The following is a 24,651-nucleotide window of genomic DNA, read 5'->3' on the forward strand; positions in this document are numbered from 1 at the left end:
TATCATCGATCTCAAAGAGTTGTTATAATATGGTCAATGCTATTATTGGATGTCATCGACATAAAAGAGTTGTTATAATATGGTCAATGCTATTATTGGAAATCATCGATATTGAAGAGTTGTTATAATACGGTCAATGCTATTATTAGATCTCATCGATATGAAAGAGTTGTTATAATACAGTCAATGCTATTATAAGATATCATCGATATGAAAGAGTTGTTATAATACGGTCAATGCTATTATTAGATATCATCGATATGAAAGAGTTGTTATAATACGGTCAATGCTATTATTAGATATCATCGATATGAAAGAGTTGTTATAATACGGTCAATGCTATTATTAGATATCATCGATATGAAAGAGTAGTTATAATACGGTCAATGCTATTATTAGATATCGATATGAAAGAGTAGTTATAATACGGTCAATGCTATTATTAGATATCATCGATATAAAAGAGTTGTTATAATATGGTCAATGCTATTATAAGATATCATCGATATGAAAGAGTAGTTATAATACGGTCAATGCTATTATTAGATATCATCGATATGAAAGAGTTGTTATAATATGGTCAATGCTATTATTAGATATCATCGATATGAAAGAGTTGTTATAATATGGTCAATGCTATTATTAGATATCATCGATATGAAAGAGTTGTTATAATACGGTCAATGCTATTATTAGATATCATCGATATGAAAGAGTTGTTATAATACGGTCAATGCTATTATTAGATATCATCGATATGAAAGAGTTGTTATAATACGGTCAATGCTATTATTAGATATCATCGATATGAAAGAGTTGTTATAATACGGTCAATGCTATTATTAGATATCATCGATATGAAAGAGTTGTTATAATACGGTCAATGCTATTATTAGATATCATCGATATGAAAGAGTTGTTATAATACGGTCAATGCTATTATTAGATATCATCGACATGAAAGAGTAGTTATAATACGGTCAATGCTATTATTAGATATCATCGATATGAAAGAGTTGTTATAATACGGTCAATGCTATTATAAGATATCATCGATATGAAAGAGTTGTTATAATACGGTCAATGCTATTATTAGATATCATCGATATGAAAGAGTTGTTATAATACGGTCAGTGCTATTATTAGATATCATCGATATGAAAGAGTTGTTATAATACGGTCAATGCTATTATAAGATATCATCGATATGAAAGAGTTGTTATAATACGGTCAATGCTATTATTAGATATCATCGATATGAAAGAGTTGTTATAATACGGTCAGTGCTATTATTAGATATCATCGATATGAAAGAATTGTTATAATACGGTCAACGGCATCATGTTCACAAAGGGGTATAAAGGCCACCCTCCGTCGACACAAAAGCCCGGATGCTCAGTTATCGACATCGGCAAGATAATCGCATGTATACACATGGGAAAAAATACATGTTTGGCACCGCAGAACACTGCATATATGCACAACGGAATATCGTGGAGCAAGTGTCGGTTGGTTTGAGTTCATTGATAGTGTGAGTGTGTCTCTGACATGACTGTAAACCTGACCTTGTGACGATCAGACATCTGAATAGACAACGGTATATCACTGACATTCTAGACAGGGTTGTTGTACCACACTTCGATGATCATCCTCGGAACACAAGGCCAGTCTTCATGAAGGACAAAGCTAGGCCACATCGTTCACATGGCGTTGGTGATTTCTCCGCCAAAGAGCCAACTCTGTCTTAGCTAGCCAGTTAAGATCTCAATCTCATAGAACATGTTTGGAACATTATGGGTCGCAGAATTGGCCAGAGAGACCTTCCGTTACAAAATCCTCCATCTGGAATAGAATGCCTCAACGTCATATTCAACGTCTGAAACAGTCAGTGAAGAGGAAGGTCAGGGGGGTTATTACAGTTGGCGGAGGTTACACCAAATATTGACAGTCTGCTCGGTTATCAATACTTATGTAATTTCTTTAGGCTTGTGTGCCATAATCTTCAAAATGACCGCGCTTGTTAACCTCATACCGCCGTAGTTATCAGCACTACAAAATGAATAAATTTTTTGCTCCTCTTAATAAACTAGTTTTGCGGTTTTATTTGCCACTTAATTATTCCCTTAGTTTTAATCTATCCAGATGGTCAGTTAAGTTTGATAAGTTCCTATGGTAACGGTTATGTATTGATACTATGAAATATATGGGTTGCTGCGAAGCATATTTCCATGTGTGTATATAGAGAATCTCACCCAAGTGTCTACTGATAATAATTATATCAACACGAGTTGATAAAGTTACAAATAGATGAGGCTTGCCGAGGATATGTTTACCTTTATCAACGAGTGTTAATATAATTGATATCAGTATACACGAGTGTGAGATTCTATTATCATCAAAATCATTCTTCATTAGTTTGCAATGAAAAGTGTACATCTCTCAACACTGCAGCGATGTCATAGCATTGTGACGTCAGACGTCATAGCATTGTCAGGGCATTGTAAAAAATCTACTGTCAAAACGATATCTCCTAAGAGATATCATATGATCTTACACAAGCGATATCTCCTGTGGAACACAGTTTTGGATGATAAATACATTATTACTCTTAAGTTATTATGACAATAAAAACATTCTGCAAGCAGACCCGTACAACAGAACCGGGCGTGAGTCATACATTGAGTTGTTAAGGCCTGCCAGCCTGAGACTGGACACAGCATATTTCCATGTGCACAGTTTACAAGTTATCTGTCTCTTCTCGACAGCTATGTTCATGTAATCTTGTGTGTGAGTAGCATGACTCATATCAACTTGTCTTACACTGCTTCCTTCCATGATACATCATCTTTGAACAATTTAGTTGAAACGGCGATGTACTTGTGTCATACATTTTCTAAGTATATGACTGTTGTTTCTGTTTCCGTAAGGAACTCTTAAGTTCAAACAGGTATAACAAATGACCGTCCCGTACAGGCAGACCTCGGGTCACCACTGCAGCCCAAGATCGGTACATCCGGGTACAACATTTGCGTGATGGTACTGCCACGGGTGAGAGCACAGCAGCCAGGGTGCGGAACAGGTTGAGAAAGATTGGGCTGAGAGCCAGGAGACCCGACGGCGGGACCGTGCTACGTCGTCGCCATCGCGCTCAACGTCTCCTTTAACTACAGTTATACACTTGGTTGTATAGACATCACCTTCTTCTTAACTGACGTAAAAATTCATGTAATGAACTCATGTTGTACATGTTTAAAAGTACAACATTTTCGCAACAGATTTCTGGGTTATGCGTTTCATTTTTGGAATAGTATACTTACAACCAATTAATTAAAGCAACTCGGCCACATGTATATTGTATTGTTCGCTCTAGTGACATCCTTTTGTGATAACGTGCCAGTTTTAAGTTTCAATTCGTGATACTTTGTAGTTATACTGAATATTGACGACAGCTTTTGTTTTACATCTATTCATTTTAATGTATACACTGTTCTCGCAAAGATATGGCTAAACTATAGACGAAGTGATGTTAAATATTAACTCACTCACTCAATTTTCCACTCTGTCCTTCATAACCTGCCAGATCGATTCTCATGCTGTTGATCTATGGATTGTCTGGTCCAGACTCGATTATTTACAGACCGCCGCCATATAGCTGGAATATTGCTGAGTGCGGCGTTAAACAACAAATATACAACCACACGAAGAGCGATAGGATTATTCAACAGCGTCTACGTGGCCCCTATCTTTTTACACCGCACACAGCAAAATACAGCCTATATGACGGTGCTACCTAAATTCTTATATTTTGAAACCTCATGGGAGTATTGACATCTTTACCTGTCTACGCGGGGCTATATAACAATCAAATTACAATAAACTATCTCTATTAACATGAACATGATACGAAGGAACAATGTTAAATAAGAATAGTGTGAAAATGCAGTTGTACTTTATGGTGCGAAGAACTAGAGTGCAATGATGTATGTACAAAGGAAAAACAGGCAAGGCGAAAGCAATTCTTCTTTTTATTGATGGGTATAAAGGCCACATACACCGGACTTCCTCCTTCAGCTGGTCAGTCCATTATCGTACATCAGTGCATCAGTACATCAGTACATCAGTGCACCGTACATCAGGAGTCATGTTCATAAATATCATGAGACATACTTACTGGTAGACATAAAATCTAGTGAGAAGTTTAACAGGAAGGGTGAGATAGCCTAAAGGACAACACGAAGACTCAAGTTCGATACTGTTTATCAGGAACGCATTCTATCTTTGTTCTCCCGCTGAGCCTGTAATGTTGCTAAAAGCCGCACCAAAACCATATTTATTTACCCCTCTCTCAGATATCATAAACAATGTTTAATTGTACAAACGATACAAGGTATATTTAACGATATTATTGACAGTAAGCACCACTTCGTTTACAAAGTTTAAGGCAGCCTGGCGTGACGTGAACATCATTTCTATGAAAATGAATCATATTTGGCTCTGAACGTTTTATCATTTGTAGGAAAACAGTCATCGTTGTTGCTGTTACTCACACTTGGACGTGACAATGACCTGCATTGAGGCTATCAGCAGGAGTTACATCAGTAACTAAACATCTTTATCTTGCCTCCGTCCGTGACACATATTCGACCCTGATCATCAAAACAAACACCGTAGGGGTACTTGAGTCCGTCCTCGGAAGTCAGTAAGTCTTTCAGGAAGAGTCCTTCACTCGAGAAGACCTTCACCTTCTTCTGACTGTAGTCCACCACAAACACATCTCCATCTTTGTTAGTTGCTACCCCACGCGACGACTGCATGTGGGCTACGTTTCCGAGTTCCAACCCAGACTGGAATTCCAGCTTATGGGATAAAATCAGAACTGCTCCCTTGGAAAGGTCGCTGACAACAAACGAGCCTTTAGGTGTGAGACAGATGAAAGATGGCTGCTGCATCAGGGCATCCACGGTGAGGGTGTGAAGAATGTGTCCTGTAATAGCGAGGATGTCCACAGAGCGAGGGCTGCTGTATGGGGAAGTAGCGACTAGGAAACGAGATCCAACAGACACAAGTCCGTAATATTGTTTCTTCGTCTTTATCATTTCCTTCAGCTTCAAATGCGGCCTCAACTGCACGAAACACACCTTATTTGACAATGGGACACTCACAGCAGCCATGTTGGCCTGTACTTGAGAGATGCCCCATGGCGAGCTGTCGAATTTGAGAACACCTCGGCTAGCAGCCTCTGACGAGATCGAAAATGATTTGAGACATGAGTTTTTGAAGTCGGTGGCAAGAATAAACGTGTCTCCTCCGTCATGAACGACTTGCACGTCAACCAGATCTGATGTTTCCTCATCACCTTCAACATCAGCCAGGATTGTATCCTCTAAGAAAGGTGCCATGTAGTTCACTCCCTTTACAGCTTGTGATATCATTTCAGCTTTTGTCACAATGTCATCAATCTGATCAAGTAGCTTCAGCTCATTCTTCCTCTTGTCAGTCCTGATAACCATTTTACGGGTGAACACACTATCCTGTTCCGTATCGGAATCGGTATTTGGACCAGGACTTGCCCTTGGAGATTTAAGCACTCTGATAGGAGTCTTTGCCTTTGCTCTGTCACGTTCTTTCTGCTCCTCCTCACGTCTCCTTCTCAGCGTATTGAGTCTGGCCAGGAGAAGCATCTTCTTGTTCAGGAGCACTGCCATGGCTTGGTCCATGGACCGTTCGATATCAGTCTGGGCCTTATCCAACCTGCCTGAAACGGTCTCCCGTGGTAAATCCCGCGCATGTTCTTCTGTTGCTGTAATGTACAAATCTTCATCGTTGCTATACGTCCCCACTTTCCTCGTTGACGCCATAATCATGTTGTAGTACACTGAAAATGAAAATATTGATTTGTATTTGAATAACTGAACACATGACTGGTTTCGACGTTCTAATTGAAAAGGATTCTGAAAATGACAGTTTACACCATGCAAGGGTTTACACAAACATTCATTGGACGTCACCTCTAAGTAATTTATATATCAAATATAGAATGTATTATGCCTGCTTTTGGTGAGCGCAAGTATGTGTTTTAGTCCTGTTTTATAATATATACGACACTGGTCGAGGTTGGAATATTGGATGTATATAGAGTACGGTACATTAAACCAATGAGATAACGCAAACAAGAAACAAAGACTGCACCAGTTAACTGCTGTCTACATGTTTGTTCCTCTTTAGTATATTACCGGGATTGAGTTCCTCGTAATATAAAACTGTGATAGGACCTCCTGAATATTTCATTCCCGGACATGTTTAACAGCGTGGGAACCTACTTGTACGTTAACCGGAAGTTGTAACGTGCGAGTCGACTTGGCCGCACACGAAGTTTGTCCATTTGTAAACCTGGCCCGTTTCACAAAGCTATCGTAGCGCTACGACTGTTGTACCTCCTATACTGGGTCTAGATTTTCGAAGCTCTCTTAGTGCTAAGATAGTCGTAAGTTAATGTTAATGCATGGCACTTACGACTATCTTAGCGCTAAGAGAGCTTCGATAATCTAGGCCCTGTAACATAGACTTATGACAGCCGTAGCGCTACAATAGCTACATCATCATATAAATTTTTCCCCATACAAGATAGTAATTGCTTTTCCAAGAAGTTACTTGTATAATATTGGTGTTTTCGAATTAAATGAGTTATTATGCAACACTAAAACATATTTCGTATGTTGTCAAAGCCTTATTGAGTGCGATCTTGCGTAATAATTATGAACATAATCACGACATCAGTTTTTTGTAAAACTAATATGCATATGCGTCTTTGACTTTTACACGGTTGATCACTGGATTGTCTGATCCAGACTCGATTATTTACAGTCCACTGCCATAAGGAGCTGATGGTCGCATTATACAACAAACAATCAAGTAATCACAATCAGGGAAACACGTGTCTGAAGGCGACGTACAGACTCATTTGTTTCGTCAAAGTAGAGACCCGTGAAGATATGGGTTACAATATTGATTTTCAGTAACCCATGCTTGTCGTAAGAGGCGACTAACGGGATCGGGTGGTCAGGCTCGCTGACTTGGTTGACACATGTCATAGGTTCCCAAGTGCGTATATCGATGCTCATGCTGTCGATCTGGATTGTCCAGACTCGATTATTTACAGACCTCCGCCATATAGCTGGAATATTGCTGAGTGTGACGTAAAACTAAACTCACTCACTCACTCACGTCAATGTACAGTACATCTGAGACCTGCATGGGTCCAATCTTCCCTCCACCATTGACACGCCGTGATACATCACTAATGCTGTTCAAAGCGCCGTTAAATACAACTCACTCATATCAGTCAAAGATTCTTATATTAGTTGCGGACTACATTTCAGTGGACTACACACGAGCAGAATGTACTAAATAAGTGTACCTGTCAACGCATCACTTTGGGCTAGAGAACTGGAATCATCATCACTGACGCTGAGGTCCACCAGTTGTTGGTCAGTTGGTCGATGGCCGTCTTCGTCAATCAGGGGCTTGACATCTGAATATTCATGTTCAGTTATGTTTTCACATTGCTTCCGTGTTGGATTCCTGGTGACCTCACACGTTGTTATTCCCCGAGAATTGCCCTCGCTGGTCCTGTCTCCCTCGGCTTACAAACAGAAGGAAGGAAACCCTTATTGAGGTGTTACGTAATGAGGAAAAGCATTAAACATACAACAATTAGCAAAATAGTTGTGTTGATGTGTCATTAATTGGAATATGTTTTTGTAGTCAATCAATGCCTTCATTTATATTAGGTCTTGTGCGTGTGTGCGTGCGTGAGTGCGCGCGTACATGTGTTCAAGTGTTTGCTTTATTATAGCCATAAATGCCTTGGTTGGTTACAGTGTCGTAACTGTAACATAAAATTTAAAAAATTTAGTTCCGATGCACTTCTTTATATTCCGGAACTCTTATATGCTACATAATGCTACTGTCACAAACAGTATTTGCAATATATATAAATGATTTAGTTGACGGTGACGGAAATCGTCACGATGAAGGGAATAAATGAAAATAATGTTTGCTGTAAAACATATAATTGCTTTCATAGCTGATTACAAATGAAAAACATGTACAATGTCTACTCAGTTTCCTACATGACCAGGGTTTGTAAATAAAAGTTTAGACCAGCTATTCAATTCATGGATTGCTAATAAGCCACGCCCCTCAATTTACCACTACTACATTATCCAGTTGCAGAGCCTGGCAATCCAATCCTTTTCGTTGTTCCAATCCCAGGAACCAGGTCTTTTAACGTTGAATCCCACAGAAAAGCCATTCTTGGGCGATAGGACCATTTCAAAATAGAATAATTTTGTGAGTTTGCTGAGGAAGAATCCTATGTACATGAATAAGTGTTTATTAGTCGGAAAGAGATCAGTGTCCGAAAATAAAATAAACACTACAAATCCTTTCTGTATACATCAGCATGTTTATCCGCAACTGCCTCACAGAGAAGGTACCAGGTGTTGGCCAAATGGTGAGCGTATACTGCTCCAGAATAACCGATTGTGTCGATTACAGAAGTGTCCTTCGTAAGTCTAAGGGTATAAATTACTTGATGAACTCTTTTCATTTAAACATACACCGGACATGTTTTCCAAGTAAATGCTTACAAACATAAACCTTAAACATATACATATCTATCAACACATGACGTACTTAGTCGCGATAACGCTCAGTTCGCTATGATATATATACTGCTGACGGTGATGTTTAAAGTCCTTCAGTCAGTTCTTCTTACATATGTAACCAGTATAGGTCATCTGGGTGAGTATACCCACAGATCAGCAATGCTTTTCGTGAGCGGCAACTAGAGGTGTGACGATACAGAAATGTCACGATACGATACGTATCGCCATATCTTCGAACGATACGATTCGATACGATGCATATCACGATATGCTATCTTTAGTTATTTTCTTTTAAAAGGTGTATTTTGATAACAAGTAACTTGTAAATTTTGACATAACCGTCAATTTCTAGTGAAAAATCACAATTTTAAGGTCAACGATACATATCACGATACGAAAAAAAGTATCGATATATTTATTGTCAGAAAAAGTATCACGATTATCGATACTAAGATATATCGTCACACCTCTAGCGGCAACCATGTTGGGTATGGACGCGTCATTGCTCATATTATTATCTGTATTTCTTAGCCATGAGACCAGTGAAGATCCAAGTTAGGGCTGGTCTTTAGCAACCCATGCTTGTCGTAAGAGGCGACTACCGTGATAGGGTCGTCAGGCTCGCTGACATGGTTGACACAATTGCGTAGACCAATGCCCATGCTGTTGATCACTAGATTATCTGGTCCAGACACGATTATTTAGAGACCTCTGACATGTAGCTGGAATATAGCTGAGGGCGTAAAACAATCAAATCTTAGCCATGACTCGAGTGACACTTTAGTAGGGTTCGCCATACGGGTGAGGGGTGGGGTGCCAGTCTACTTAAGCGCTGTACAGAGTTGAGAGTCCCTTGGGCTGTGCTGATTATGTTTTGGGTTCGTCACTATACTCGTGCTCGTGGGCTTTCAACACCTGGTGAACGTCTAATGCCTGCACTACCCTAAGGACCATATCCTTTATCAAGCCTACACGTCCTGATATAACTGGAATACTGGTCAAAACAGCGTTAAACGTACACTTGCACAACTCTCTACGGTAATAAGTATAGTTTCTAAACAATATAAATAACATATAAGTCCTTGGATGTACTGTCCGCTTATCTAGACTTGCCTCTTTAAGGGATAGAATTACTATAGATGCATAGCACTGAGTACAGCCTTGGAGCAAGGCTACGTTACACGCAGCTCACAGCAAAATGAGCAAGAAAAGCAATGTTACCTGCATGACCACTACCTTGTATTACAGGCCACGTGGTACCATCCTCCACCGAGCTGCTGTCAGCTGGATGAGGGTCGACGTCCTGTAGTTCATCGGCATCCTCATTGATCAGAGGCCGGAGGTCTGAATATTCACTTCCAGTTTTCTTCTTACTTATTTTCGGTTTGGGAAAGCCCTTCTTGCTTGACGCCTTCTCTGCAAGTAGAGGTCTTCCTTCTGACTTAGTTACCGTGTCAGCATGGGTCAGTTGTGGAAGGCGGTCAACGGGTTGTTGCCAGTCCAGCAGACAAGCGTTCACGTCTACACGGAAATCCGTTCCACAAGCCATTAATACAGCTGCCTGGAATGAATGTATGGATATGTAGAGCTAATGGAACTAACTTGAATGGAAATGTTCTATACGTTACAAGGACATGCAGGACTATTGAAGACAACGTTGCTAAGGTGAACAGTACATTGAACACAGTGATATTTCATTGCTCCCATAACCGCCCAACATGAATGTCGATGATGGCTCACTTGTAATTCCATACAATTAGGACAATGGAGTTTGAAGTGCGTGTGTAAACTCAATATGAAATCGACATGTTTCATGAATACATGGTCACATGTTGGAAAAAATCAATAATTTATATTCTCGTGTTTCTACTGAGGAATGTACACATTTACAAAGAAATGGTCAATAATGTCAACTTTACGTTCGATCATGTTTACAATCAATGATTCAAAATCGATGACCTACAGACAGCCGTCTTATAGTTGGAACATTGTGGAGTACTGCAACAAGAAACAGGGTTGATAATTTTAACATGAACATTTTATCAGTGATGGGAGCAAGAGAACGGACATTGTGCATGAGACCGGTTCCACAGAGTCACGCGTACCGCCATCTGCAACAACCTTAGGCCAGTGTTAAAGTATGGGAGGTACATCACCTTGGCGTTAAGGTCGCTTGTGAAACGGGACCCTAGTCATAACATTGCACCAGTGGTCGAGGTGTAGGACAGTGTGTACAGCACTGACAACAACGCCTTTTGTTCAACATTTAACGACGTTTCGACGTCGAATCTTACACGTCATTAAGCTGACGTGACTACAGTCAAGTAATGAAGCAAACAGTCGGTGCAAATGTCGTTGACATGAATCCTATTCGTTATATATCACCCTTGTAATGCTATTGTGTTGTGTCAATATTAACACCTATTGCTGCGTGACTGAATGTCGGTCAGTGGTAGCAGATTGTTGCTCCATTGTGGTGTGACGGTATTAGAACAAACGCCTACAATGACGGTTATGTGAACCATTGTAAATAGGCACAATACGAAAACAGCTATTATTTTCAGAATGAAATAATACTTAATGTATCTTTGTTAACAATTCTTGGACGAAGACGCATTATTTGCCCCTTATAGCAAGACGAACATAACGTCTTCGTTTATATACAAGAAGCAGAGTCTCGACACATTTACACATCAGACGGGATTCAAAATTAACCCATCATGTTTTGTTTAATTAACTCACTATAGTGTCAATGGATCATTCAGTGGATTTATAACTTGATTGTTCTGTTTGTTTACAGTCCACATGGCTGGAACTATTTACCTGTTATTTTATGTAAACAGTGAGATTGGGGAGTACAACCTGTACGGGGCCTCCCATGGTACAATATATGAGGCTGGCGTGGAGGGGCCACTTAGCAGCTGTAGCATTTTTATATTAAAACATTACTGACTCCACCCAATGCTGTAACCACAAATCTACCCCACCGCTCTGCAGTTCAAATAGAGTTATAATGCATGGAATATTCATTGATGTTATACAAAGCTTGCGTGCATCTTATATATGCGAGAAAATATATAACTATAATTGATAACAAGTCAACAAAGAAAATGTATAGCATTTTTAAAGTGGATACGATGAAAACGTGTATATGCAGGAAACAATTATGAATACCATTTATTTAACATTATGGACCTAATCTATCTGAATACGTGTACGATCATCTGTCAATCAGTCGACGCCATATTTCTCTATACAATCCTCATGTCCTCATGATATTCCTCCAGTAATAAATATCGTCTTCCTGAGTAGCATATCTACTAATAATATGCTACTCAGGTCGACGATATTTATTACTGCCATTTCACGTCTATCACCCCTACAGGAAATGGGAAAGTTCTGTGTCAATACTCGTGCTGCACTCCATGTTTGTAGGTCAAGGTCACTGAAAGAAGATCCGTGTTGACTGAGTGTGTTACAACCATTATCTGCACAGCCAGCATACAGGGTGAGAAGCTCTGTGTCCGTACCTCTACACATACACCCTGACAAGATGAACATACAGCCAATGCTACTTGCCCGCAGATGATATTAGGATTTAAAAGACTCGTCATTTTGTAATGCTATGACGAATTTTAAGCATATATACATACTATTGGCAATACAACAAAGTAATACTATATTACCCGGTAACAATGTATATGAAACTACCTTTACGTTACGGCGGGATGATAATACAGCAGGTATCATGCACGGGGTAGTAATGTAACAATGTTCCCCATTTGTTGGATGATAATTCCATAACTTCATTATATACAGGGTTATATATAGAGAGAGTCCTAACATCTTTATATAATAAACATTAAACCGTTATATACTGTTTCCCTATTTTCTTGAATAATTAATTCTTACACACACACACACACACACACATGCACATACATACATACATACACACACATACATACATACATACACACATACATACACACACATACATACATACACACACATACATACATACATACATACATACACACACACACACACACACACATACATACATACATACATACATACATACATACATACATACATACATACATACATACATACACACACATACATACATACATACATACACACATACACATACATACATACACACATACACACACATACATACACACACACACACATACGAAAACAATATGGACGACATGTGCAAGGGAAGCTTTTCATCACAGCCGAATTAAACAAACTCTCAGACAGACTAGCGGAGAGAATGGATATCCTACAAACACAAGCGGAGAATACAAATTCCAAAGTTGAGGACTTTGTGAACTCAATAAACTTTAATTCAAAATCAATTGACGAGAACAGATGTGAGATAGAGGCATTGAAAGCAGACATGTGCGAATTGAGAGCCGAAATGGAAAAAAGAGACCTACAACATGAGATGTATTCGCGGAAACAAAAACTTCTCGTGTATGGAATCCTCGATAATCAAGACCCGGAATCTGAAGTGAGGAAACTGCTCGCAAACATGAAAGTGGAGGATGCGGAAAAGATGGACTTTGTAAACCTACACCGGCTCCAAAGATTTTCAACGACAGGTCGTTTGGCGCAGATGCCCCTGCCAATTATAATCATATTCATTCGCATGGCCGACCGACAGTTTTCAAACCAACCCAAAACAAGGGCAAGTGTTTCTAGAAACCCTATTTCTTCTGACATATTACAATTTCCCGGGCTCTTTAATGTAGATGCCACTATGCTCTTCAACATGAATCCAAACACATCAGGTCTGTGCAATTGCAAGGGGGTGACAGTATCCATGTTTTGTCTGTATTATCCGGTATATTGAGTGTAACAAGGTAAACATTTCTTGAAAAAATTCGTACTTTGTTTTATATCTTAATATCTACCATACATTTTGAAAAAGACAGTCAAAAGTTGTTGCAAAAAAGCTATCCAATTTTATATATCAACTATTTGATACTCCAATAACACAGTGATAGTACCATTGCTTTCACTGCATGTCCAAATATTGCAAACATGAGGTAAAAGTACACTATTTTGAAAACTCAATTTTTCATATATCAAATAAGTAGCAAAAATGACAAGTTCTAAACAGGCAATAAAATGTTACAGACCTCTATCTCAATATTATGCATCTGGATATTTGTGTTCTTGTGTAGACGAGTCGCAGTATCCCTGGACTCTCTGTATTACCAAAACTGGCCAAAACAAGGCAAAATGTTTTCTAAAAACTTTGTACTCTCGTCATATATCTTATGAATTGCCAGATAATCGAATGAAAATACCAACATGTTTTTCAACATTACGCATCAAACATTCCATGTGTTATGTTATCGAGTGACAGTATCCCCGTGCTCACTGTATCATCAGATCTGGCCAAAACAAGGTACAATGTTTTCCCGAAACCTGGTATCTCTTCATACATCCTACAAATTGCTGGGAAAGCACAAGTAGATGCCAACATGTTTTTCAACATTATGCAACAGAACAGTTCATGCTTGTTCAATCGAGTGACAGTATCCCTGTGCTCACTGTAGTATCAGATCTGGCTAAAACAAGGTATTCTTTTCTTTTGCTAGAAACCTTGTATATCCTCACTACCACACACACACACACACACACACACACACACACACACACACACACACACACACACACGCGCGCGCGCGCGCACACGCACACGCACGCATGCATGCATGCATACATACATACATACATATATACATATACCAACACACTGTATGTATGTATGTGTGTAAGAATCAATATCTATGATACTAGAGAAAACAGTTTATATGTTATGATATTATGATACATTGTATATAGATGTTGGGGCATTTACAATCTGACGTGGTCCTCATGTATACTTGTCCATGACTTGTTGACACTTCGCTCTGTACTACAGTATATCATATCTCAGAGACAGTATATCATATCTCAGAGACAGTATATCATATCTCAGGGACAGAATATCATATTTCAGAAACAGTATATCATATCTCATAGACAGTATATCATGTCTCTGTGTATATCATATCTCAGAGACAGAATATCATATCTCAGAGACAGTATATCATATCTCAGAGACAGTATATCATATCTCGGAGACAGTATATCATATCTCAGAGAAAGCATACCATATCTCAGAGACAGTATATCATATCTCAGGGACAGTATATCATATCTCAGAGACAGTATATCATGTCTCAGAGACAGTATATCTCTCAGAGACAGTATATCATATCTCAGAGACAGTATATCATATCTCAGGGACAGAATATCATATTTCAGAAACAGTATATAATATCTCAGAGACAGTATATCATGTCTCTGTGTATATCATATCTCAAGGACAGTATATCTCTCAGAGACAGTATATCATATCTCAGAGACAGTATATCATATCTCGGAGACAGTATATCATATCTCAGAGAAAGCATACCATATCTCAGAGACAGTATATCATATATCAGAGACAGTATATCATATCTCAGAGACAGTATATCATATCTCAGATCTCAGAGACAGTATATCATATCTCAGGGACAGTATATCATATCTCAGAGACAGTATATCATATCTCAGGGACAGTATATCAGAGACAGTATATCATATCTCAGAGGCAGTATGTCATATCTCAGAGACAGTATATCATATCTTAGAGACAGTATATCATATCTCAGAGACAGTATATCATATCTCAGAGACAGTATATCATATCTCGGAGACAGTATATCATATCTCAGAGACAGTATATCATATCTCAGGGATTCAGGGAATAGAAATATTTAGATAATATATGTAAATATTCACTCACTGAATATACATAACCCCCTTATAGTTTCAGGTGTATATTCTTTATACCCAGCAAGTCGTTTGAGACGTGAACATATACAGCTAGGTAAAATTCTCTTCAGTAATACATTGGGACACAAATGAAATTCAAAACGTCAGCACGAGATAACAGTCAGCCTCGATTATCCCCAGAGCGTTATTGACATTATCTGCATGGACCACCGAGATGGGAGATGGCACACAGAGACGGTCAGGATGACCTACACTACCGGCCAGACAACCTATCACAAAGTTGACACAATAAACGTTGGTATTTGATGCTAAGCGCCGCACCCAGCTGCTGCCACGGGAGACCTGAAAACAACTGGACTAGACAATCCCGCGACACAATAGCGCGTTTGCTGATTTTGTTGACGCTAAACACTCGATGTTGACTTAGAACTACGTATGCTGCATACCGGTACAGAGACACTGCTTCTTGAGAGCAAACGGAAACACTTAAGAAACTTGTTCGTTTTGCAGTAAAGTGGGGATGCATCTCAACTTTAACGTTAAACTGATTTCAATTAAATACATCACATTTCCAACCTTACCTCATACCTCGTGGAGCTTGAGGGTCCCGTACGCCGGATTGCAATGTCAATATAAACAAAGTAACGCTTTCAGACTAAACAGATTCACACGAGGTGGAGGAAAATGCAGGACGGACACAGCATGCTATGGGACTTCTTGTGTCTTGTACAGGTCTCGCTCGTTCATCTCACTCACGGAAGTTGCTCAGATTTCTCGCATACCAGACCCATAACTAAAGCCCACTCTCCGCGACATCGGGTCTTGCGTGCGTGTGAGATAACGGTAAACACATGGGATGTCCGCAAAGCAGGAGAGCATTAAGAAAGGGTGAGGGGATTTACTGCCGTAACCTCAGCCAAATACATGTGTAACATAAGCGTCTTGGGGGTTCCGTTCTCTTCAGACTATAAACTTGACTTCGGCGTAAACCGAGAGAGAGAGAAGGGGGAGAGAGAGGGAGAGAGAGACAAGAGAATGGAGGGAGCAGAGAGAGTGGAAGAGAGAGAGAGAAAAGAAGAGAAAGTGGGGAGGTAGGAGAGAGAGAGGGAGAAAAAGACAATGGTGAAGGCGGGAGGGAGAGAGAGGAAGAGAAAGTGGGGAGGTAGGGGGAGAGAGAGGGAGAAAAAGACAATGGTGAAGGCGGGAGGGAGAGAGAGGAAGAGAAAGTGGGGAGGTAGGGGAGAGAGAGGGAGAAAAAGACAATGGTGAAGGCGGGAGGGAGAGAGAGGAAGAGAAAGTGGGGAGGTAGGGGGAGAGAGAGGGAGAAAAAGACAATGGTGAAGGCGGGAGGGAGAGAGAAGAAGAGAAAGTGGGGAGGTAGGGGAGAGAGAGGAGAGAAAAGACAATGGTGAAGGCGGGAGAGAGAGAAGAAGAAAGTGGGGAGGTAGGGAGAGAGAGGGAGAAAAGACAATGGTGAAGGCGGGAGGAGAGAGAGGATGAGAAAGTGGGGAGGTAGGGGGAGAGAGAGGGAGAAAAAGACAATGGTGAAGGCGGGAGGGAGAGAGAAGAAGAGAAAGTGGGGAGGTAGGGGGAGAGAGAGGGAGAAAAAGACAATGGTGAAGGCGGGATGGAGAGAGAGGAAGAGAAAGTGAGGGAGTGAGTTAATATTTAACGTCACATCGGCAATATCTCAGCCATATCGTGACGAAAACAATACGTACAATAGAAAGAGAAAACATTTTGAAGATTAAAACCTGTCGACGATGGACAGTAAAAATACTAGAGAAACACAGATATGAATAAAACTAGCGAACAAAGCTAAAACATTTCAATTAAAGAGGACAATACAGTATAAAACACGGGCTATAGATCGCCAACAACTGAAGGTAGATCACCATACTAGGAACCATGGGGACTTACATTACTTTTGCTACCTGCACGGACCCTAGTTGGATTTACACCATCCCTTCAGCAGCTGGCGATTGTAGGAACATTTAGCCGGCAGTTAAAAGAACAAAGATACTACGTTTAAAATATGGTAAATTTACATTTTACTTTGAAAGTTTTGGGTCTCACGTACCCTCTCAGGAGGACAATAATTTTACGCTACTTCAACCCCCTTAGAGGGTACAGCCACTAACAATCTCAGTTACTAATCTAAACTACCAATAATAAAATATTTAGCTATTTACAGATCAGTCAACAAATCTAATTCTTTTAAAAATTCAACTATTAAATGATAATTGACATTATAAAAAAGATCCTTCAATGTTTTGACATTGAAATACTTATCCCTTGTGATGGAATATTCAACACAGTCAAGCAGGACATGCTTGACTGTGATTCTTTCATCACAAGGGATGCAAAACGGAGGATCCTCGCCTTTCAGGAAATATTCGTGAGTATATCTAGTGTGGCCAGTGCGACATCGTCGCATAATGACCTCTTCAAATCTGGATTGACAGGAAGAGAAAGTGGGGAGGTAGGGGGAGAAAAAGACAATGGTGAAGGAGGGAGGGAGAGAGAGGAAGAGAAAGTGGGGAGGTTGGGGGAGAGAGAGGGAGAAAAAGACAATGGTGAAGGAGGACTGAAACAGAGAGACAATGGGAGGGGGGGAGGAGAGAGAACGATAGGTGAGAGAGAGGGGGGAGGGGCTTTTTCTGTCATCTGTGGACGCTATACATGGGTCAAGAACAGGCATGATATGTCAGTCACATAGAACAGTTATGAATAAGTCATATATCGTAACATCCTGTACGGCTGTTATACACATATATATTAAATAGTGTTGTTCTGTTTTAATCCTGTAGAATCGTTATATGTTAGTCATGTCGTTGTATATCCTAATTGCGTAGATCGATGCTCATGCTGTTGATCACTGGATTGCCTTGTCCAAACACGATTATTTACACACCGCTGCCATATAGCTACAATATTGCTGAGTGCGGTGTTAAACAACAAGCCAACCATGTCGTTGTACAGCCCGTATACACTTTGTAGAACCCAATATATACTGGACAAAAATAATTATGGATATATGTAAATTTTGAAATTATGAATAATGATCTATTTATTCATTGACACTCTGTTAAAATATCAATCATAAAAATCCAATATCCCTAACTTATTTTGTCCAGTATATATCAGTCATGTATCGCCCTTTTATATGTAACCGCCTCCGTGGTGTAGTGGTTAGAGCGTCCGCCCGGAGAGCGGAAGATCGCGGGTTCGATCCCCGACCGCGTCATACCAAAAGACCCATTAAGGCCTGGCGCTCGGCATTAATGGGTACAACAAGGACTGGTTGGCTCGGAGTCAGTATAATGTGTGTGAGTGGGGTATTCATGCTTCACTGCGGCATGGTATCTCAGTGGGCTAGCACTATAAAACCAGCTTAAGTCTGGGCTAGTACAAGCAGCCGCACATACACATACACACGCATGCACGTGGTCATATGAGCGAAATATTCTCAAGCACGACGTTAAACCCAATTTCACCTCACCTTTCATATGTGTCGTGTAGAACAATAATATATCAATCATGTTGAGCAATTACATATCAGGCATGTAAAATAATTATTTATTGGTCATGTAGAACCATTATATACCAGTCTTGCAGAACCATTACCTATCCGTTATGAATCATTCATGAAGAGCCGTAACATTTTAGTTACGGGCCTGTCACTAGACGAGCGAACGCGTTAACAAGAAGGCTACACAACCGCTGTCCGGACACAGTAGAAATAATTCTATCATGTGAAAACCTTCACATGTTCTTCGTTTGAGTAATATAACTATTTGAAAGCCATATGGTGTTTGAAATTGTTCCTGGTTGAGAAGCCGGAACTACAGATATCCGGGATGCCGGATCCGGTTACAACACAAGAGTAATGGTTGTGCCTCGTGTTAGTGCTACAGTCTAGCATCTTTTCATGAACAAAACAACGTGGATTTCAATTTACTATGATACAAACTTTCTCCTTTCTTATGACGAAATGTCATAACATAGGTAGCCACGCGACTGCGAGTAGTACAAATGTTACTTCATATGTACCTATCTGAGCTGATATAGACAACAATGGTAGAGTTTCACTACTTATAAGGTTATAAGTTTCATAATGAAACAAGACTTACCTCTAATTCTCCGGCAATACGCCACGACTTTGTTGTTGAACAGTTTACCGTTCCTTTGAACGGTCCTGACTCCACGCGCTATGACGTCATGGAATTCCTTCCTGCGCCTAATACGATAAGGAGGGTTGTTGATGTATATTGATGCTAATATCACATTTAGTGTAAGTATCCGGTGAATGTAACGAGACGTATTTATCTGAAAGTGTGATTCATGGCATGTAGATTTCAGTAAACGTATTAGTCAAGCTGAACAGGAACAGATAAGAGGAAGCCTCTTCCGTGTGATGGGTTGTGGTGGGCGTTTGCATAAAGACTGCGCTTTTATTATCTGGTATCGTAAATTATGCATTTGTTTTGGAGCTCAGTAGCAAAAGACGAGCGTTTAAGATGTGCTCTGGTCGTCTTTAGTTTCAGAAGGAAAATTAATATGTTTATACTCCACAAATCTGTGTGGCATCACCGAAACACAGTCTACTCGGTATTCCTTTAATAACAGGACGTAGTAGCTCCACTAGTAAATAATGGGTAATACCTAAGGAGAAAATACTGAGTTTCTTGTGTGTTTTTTTTGTTGTTGTTTTTTTGTTTTGTTTTGTTTTGTTTTTTGTCAGGAACATTTTTTGTCAGGAAATAGACCAGGAAAAACATACATACTACTGAGGGAATAATAGAATAATGGACATTACGCAACCATACAATATTGTTTTTAAAACATCAGCCTGCAATGAAACGGTTTTAGTTAATAGAGATAGTGGGTCCTCAGTCTAAACCTGAAAGTAACGCCGACAGTGTTGGGACCTATCTGAGGTTGATTAACCGAAATTTCTCTGTGTAGCAATGAACACACTACTGATGATGTGAACAAACATGAAGCCCCACGAATCGTTATTGGTTCTCACACTTTCAGTACACCTGACGACCCGTGAAGATCCGGGGTAGAATAGGTCTTCAGCAACGCATGTGCTTGCCATAAAAGGCGACTATGCTTGTCGTAAGAGGCGACTAACGGGATCGGGTGGTCAGTTTCGCTGACTTGGTTGACACATGTCATCGGTTCCCAATTGCGCAGATCGATGCTCATGCTGTTGATCACTGGATTGTCTGGTCTAGACTCGATTATTTACAGACCGCAGCCATATAGCTGGGATATTGCGGACCTAGTGGATGTGACGAGTATGGCGGATGTTGTTGGTGTGATTGATGTGGTGGGTGTCGTGGATGTTGATGTGAGTGTAGTGGTGTTGGTGTGCACGGTGGATATGGTCGGTGAGGTGGATGTTGTGGATTTAGCTGCTGTGGTGGATCGGGATGTAGTGGCAGTAGCGGGTGTGATGAGTGTGCTGAGTGTTGTTGTTGATGTTGTTGTTGTGTGGTTGTTGTTGATGTTGTTGTGTGGTTGATGTGGATGTAGTGGGTGTAGTAGGCTTGATAGGTACGGTTGATGTGGTTGATGTGGTGGGTATGGACGGTGCAGTTGTGGTTGTAGATGTGGTGGGTATCGTGGATGGGGATGAATTGTGTGCGGTAGATGTGGTTTGAGGTTTCGTGTGGTGGGTGTAGTTGATGTAGGTGTGGATGTAGTGGGTGTGTTTGGTTTGAGGAGTGTGTTTGATGTAGTGAGAGTGGTACATGTGGTGGGAGTCAAACGTGTGGGTGTGGATGTAGTGGGTGTGATGGGTACGGTGCATGAGAGAGAGATTCTTTATTTCCTCCAAAAGATCAGAAGATCAAACATATTATATAAATACAGGAAATGGGGCAAAGTTACAAAATTGATATAGATGTACTTACAATTACTTTAGTCAAGATGATTACCTAAAGCTATAATTTACATAAGAACACACATGTAAATGTATATACAACTTATTAATACAAGACACCTACGAAAATGGACATACATGATATACACAAGTTAATACATCAGGAAAAATCAATCAGTGTAACACTGTAGGAGATGTCGTCTTATTTGGCAAATGTATAAAGAAAATCGTAAAATAATTGTTTCCTATGTCTCTACATTATCAACAGTTTCACCTCTAAATAGACAAGAGAGCATATCGAGTTCATCCTGTAATTCAAAGACAACATGGGTTCCACATCAAGAATGTCAATCATAAACACACACAAAAATCGTTTCTCTCAGTGTGAAGCTGTTCACAGTGTAGGAGTATATGAAAATCATAATCATAACTAAATTTGTTACATAGGTTACATTCCTTAGATATTTTACCACGTGTTGAGATTGTGATACATATTTGGAGAGCAGATTTATAATTGGTGCCAACTGCCAGAGAATATGATAGTTTAACTTGCAATGAACCCGTGCATAAAGCGTCACGTAGATGTGGAAGGTCTGTTAATGACGCCGGTGATGTAATAGCTCCGTGTCACACAACCCATACCTACTTCGTGTACATCCGCTACGAATACCTCGCGTAAGGCCTGACGCAACCTCCAACGCCATACCATTCAGGAAGCGTACGTACAATGCGCCTTCAGTTGCCCGCTGTTCTGTTTCAGTTTCATCATTGAAATACCTATCTAAATTAGACAAAATATAACACTAGACAATCATTTATGGATTAATAGAACATGACGTCTACTTAATGTCGTGTTTCCTTATTGCGACGTAAGAACCGCGATTAAGCCAGATCAGATGTCAAGCTTTTGTACCTGCAGCTGCTTAGATCTCTTCTCCCATCAAAACATGATACTGTCTGATGCTTGCGAAGTGGTTTTGTTTGTCAAACAATCTGTTTCTCTTGTTGTTGTTGTTGTTGTTGTTGTTGTTTAACGCCGCACTGTTATTTCCTCTTATGCGATAATGTAAACCTCTATACCTGTAAGGGGCGGTGGGGTAGCCTAGTGGTTAAAGCTTCCACTCATCACGCTGAAGACCCGGGTTCAAATCCCCACATGGGTACAATGTGTGAAGCCCATTTCTGGTGTCCCCCGCCGTGATATTGCTGGAATATTGCTAAAGACTATACTCACTCACTCACTCACTCTACCTGTAATCTTCATGTATTTTGGCCTTCAGTCAGTATCTCCCACTTAATTGGTACTGTGAACCATTTTAGAGTTGTTAACACCAGACAGTCATATGAAAGATATATTTGTATCTATTACCATTTGTTTTCAGAAGACCGCCTCCGTGGTGTAGTGGTTAGAGCGTGCGCCCGGAGAGCGGAAGGTCGCGGGTTCGATCCCCGGCCGCGTCATACCAAAAGACGTTAAAATATGGTACTTGTTGGTCCCTGCCTGGCGCTCGGCATTAATGGGTACAATAAGTACTGATCTGCTCGGAGTCAGTATAATGTGTCTGAGTGGGGTATTCATGCTTCACTGCGGCATGGTATCTCACTAGCACTATAAAACCAGCTGAAGTCTGGGCTAGTACAAGCAGCCGCACATACACATACACGCGCATGCACGTCGTCATATGAGAGAAATATTCTCAAGAACGACGTTAAACCCAATTAAACCCAGTATAATGTGTCTGAGTGGGGTATTCATGCTTCACTGCGGCCTGGTATCTCACTAGCACTATAAAACCAGCTTAAGTCTGGGCTAGTACAAGCAGCCGCACATACACATACACGCGCATGCACGTCGTCATATGAGAGAAATATTCTCAAGAACGACGTTAAACCCAATTTCACCTCACCTCACCTTTGTTTTCAGAACCAAGCGATTTCCAGGAACTGCAGAATAGAGATGAAAAACCTGTCAGGCAACATGGTGGCCTTCAATGATGTTCAGTGGACCTTTCATATAGTTTTCGCAGCCATTTTGCTCTGTATGCCATTTGTACTCGCCAGATAGTCAAGATGGTTGTTCTCTTCTAATGACCTGAAATAAAATCTTATCAAATCTGATAATTCCACATTCAATATAGTGTTCATTTAAGTTGTATGTCAGTTAAAAGTATAATTCCAGTAAGAAGGAAAGAGTATTCCAAATTAAACTATTTACTGTTGTATTGTTATCTTGAAAAGGTGGAAATTGTCCCGAGAAGACATTTTTTCTGAATTTCAGCTATTAGATAAACCCCTGAATAAACACAATGCAATTACTTTCACCATTTCTCCTGGTCGCCCCCATTCGCGTCTACAGAAAACACAACAAGCACATACTGAACAATAGGAACCGACGTGCGTTCCACGGCCAGTTTATTTATATTGTTTCATCACAAAACCTACATACAACAATATCATACGTAAATAACTAACTGCATGCTGAAGCCCGACACGTAAACCAGAGATAACAACTCCCGTAGAGAAAAACTCTGGAACCGTGTTCCCTCGACGACTGCAGCAGCGGCACCAACAACTGGAGGGTTTACAGCTGTAGATCCTGGATTACTGAACAGAGAGTTAATTTGTTCAGGCTTTGAGTTGTAATAGAAAGCAAACCTATCCATTTCTTGTGGTCCCGATTTTTTGTCAACACATTGAAAAGTGGCCTTAGAAATCCCCCAGTCATCTTGATTCTCATTCCTCGGAATCCATTGAAGATGATGACCAACACAGTGTTGTGTACACACAACTCAAAAATCTCAAGGGCTAGTGACTGCAGGTAAACTTTCATACTTCCTTTCTCAATTATAGCTGCCACATTCTGATTGTCAGTGAACCACTTAACACTCTGTTTAACTAACTGAGACACAAACCTTTTGAACACCATATGTACAGCTTTTAATTCTCTCCATGTAGAACTTTGCATAGACTCGATTCTGGACCACTGACCACGAGAAAATAAACCGTCTATCTCCACACAATATCCGCCGACCCCGTGTTACTAGCGTCACTATAGACTAGTCTCTTGATGACTGTAGATGGAATCAACTCTCTGCTTTTATACTTCTGTATGTTGTTAGCCCTAAACGTGAGCTGTGTAACACTTCCAGCAGAAATGTAAATATTACTGTTCCAGGTTGCAGCAGCAACAACATCAACGCTAAGCTGTGAAACGGATCCAATAACAAGTTTCATCGACAC

General features: G+C 40.2%; 1 protein-coding gene across 3 annotated transcripts; it reads right to left on the reverse strand.

Annotated features, from left to right (window-relative positions):
• Positions 1-4,009: 4,009 nt before the first annotated feature.
• On the reverse strand, positions 4,010-19,785 carry LOC124266072. 3 transcript variants are annotated; one of them, XM_046700890.1, is made up of 4 exons: positions 19,652-19,785; positions 9,906-10,230; positions 7,418-7,642; positions 4,010-5,875 (listed from the first exon to the last, which is right to left on the reverse strand). In XM_046700890.1, exons 2-4 carry the CDS (start codon positions 10,216-10,218, stop codon positions 4,596-4,598), a joined length of 1,818 nt encoding a protein of 605 aa, XP_046556846.1. In that variant the 5' UTR covers positions 10,219-10,230; positions 19,652-19,785; the 3' UTR covers positions 4,010-4,595. The 3 variants fall into 3 exon arrangements, with proteins under 3 accessions (XP_046556846.1, XP_046556844.1, XP_046556845.1); XM_046700888.1 differs by having other exon boundaries at positions 9,891-10,230; positions 19,652-19,784; XM_046700889.1 differs by lacking the exon at positions 19,652-19,785 and adding an exon at positions 16,100-16,260 and having other exon boundaries at positions 9,891-10,230.
• Between the last annotated feature and the right edge of the window lie 4,866 nt (positions 19,786-24,651).

This window comes from Haliotis rubra, unplaced genomic scaffold (assembly GCF_003918875.1).
Source record: "Haliotis rubra isolate DU_JTF1 unplaced genomic scaffold, ASM391887v1 Scf123, whole genome shotgun sequence".
Taxonomy (NCBI): domain Eukaryota; kingdom Metazoa; phylum Mollusca; class Gastropoda; order Lepetellida; family Haliotidae; genus Haliotis; species Haliotis rubra.

Coding starts and splice junctions, on each gene's coding strand:
- LOC124266072 (XM_046700888.1), bottom strand. CDS start 10,218: ATGGCTTGTGGAACGGATTTCCGTGTAGACGTGAACGCTTGTCTGCTG. Junction 7,643..9,890: donor ACAAGGTAGTGGTCATGCAG/GTAACATTGCTT, acceptor TCTGTTTGTAAG/CCGAGGGAGACAGGACCAGC. Junction 5,876..7,417: donor CCAAAGTGATGCGTTGACAG/GTACACTTATTT, acceptor TTTCATTTTCAG/TGTACTACAACATGATTATG.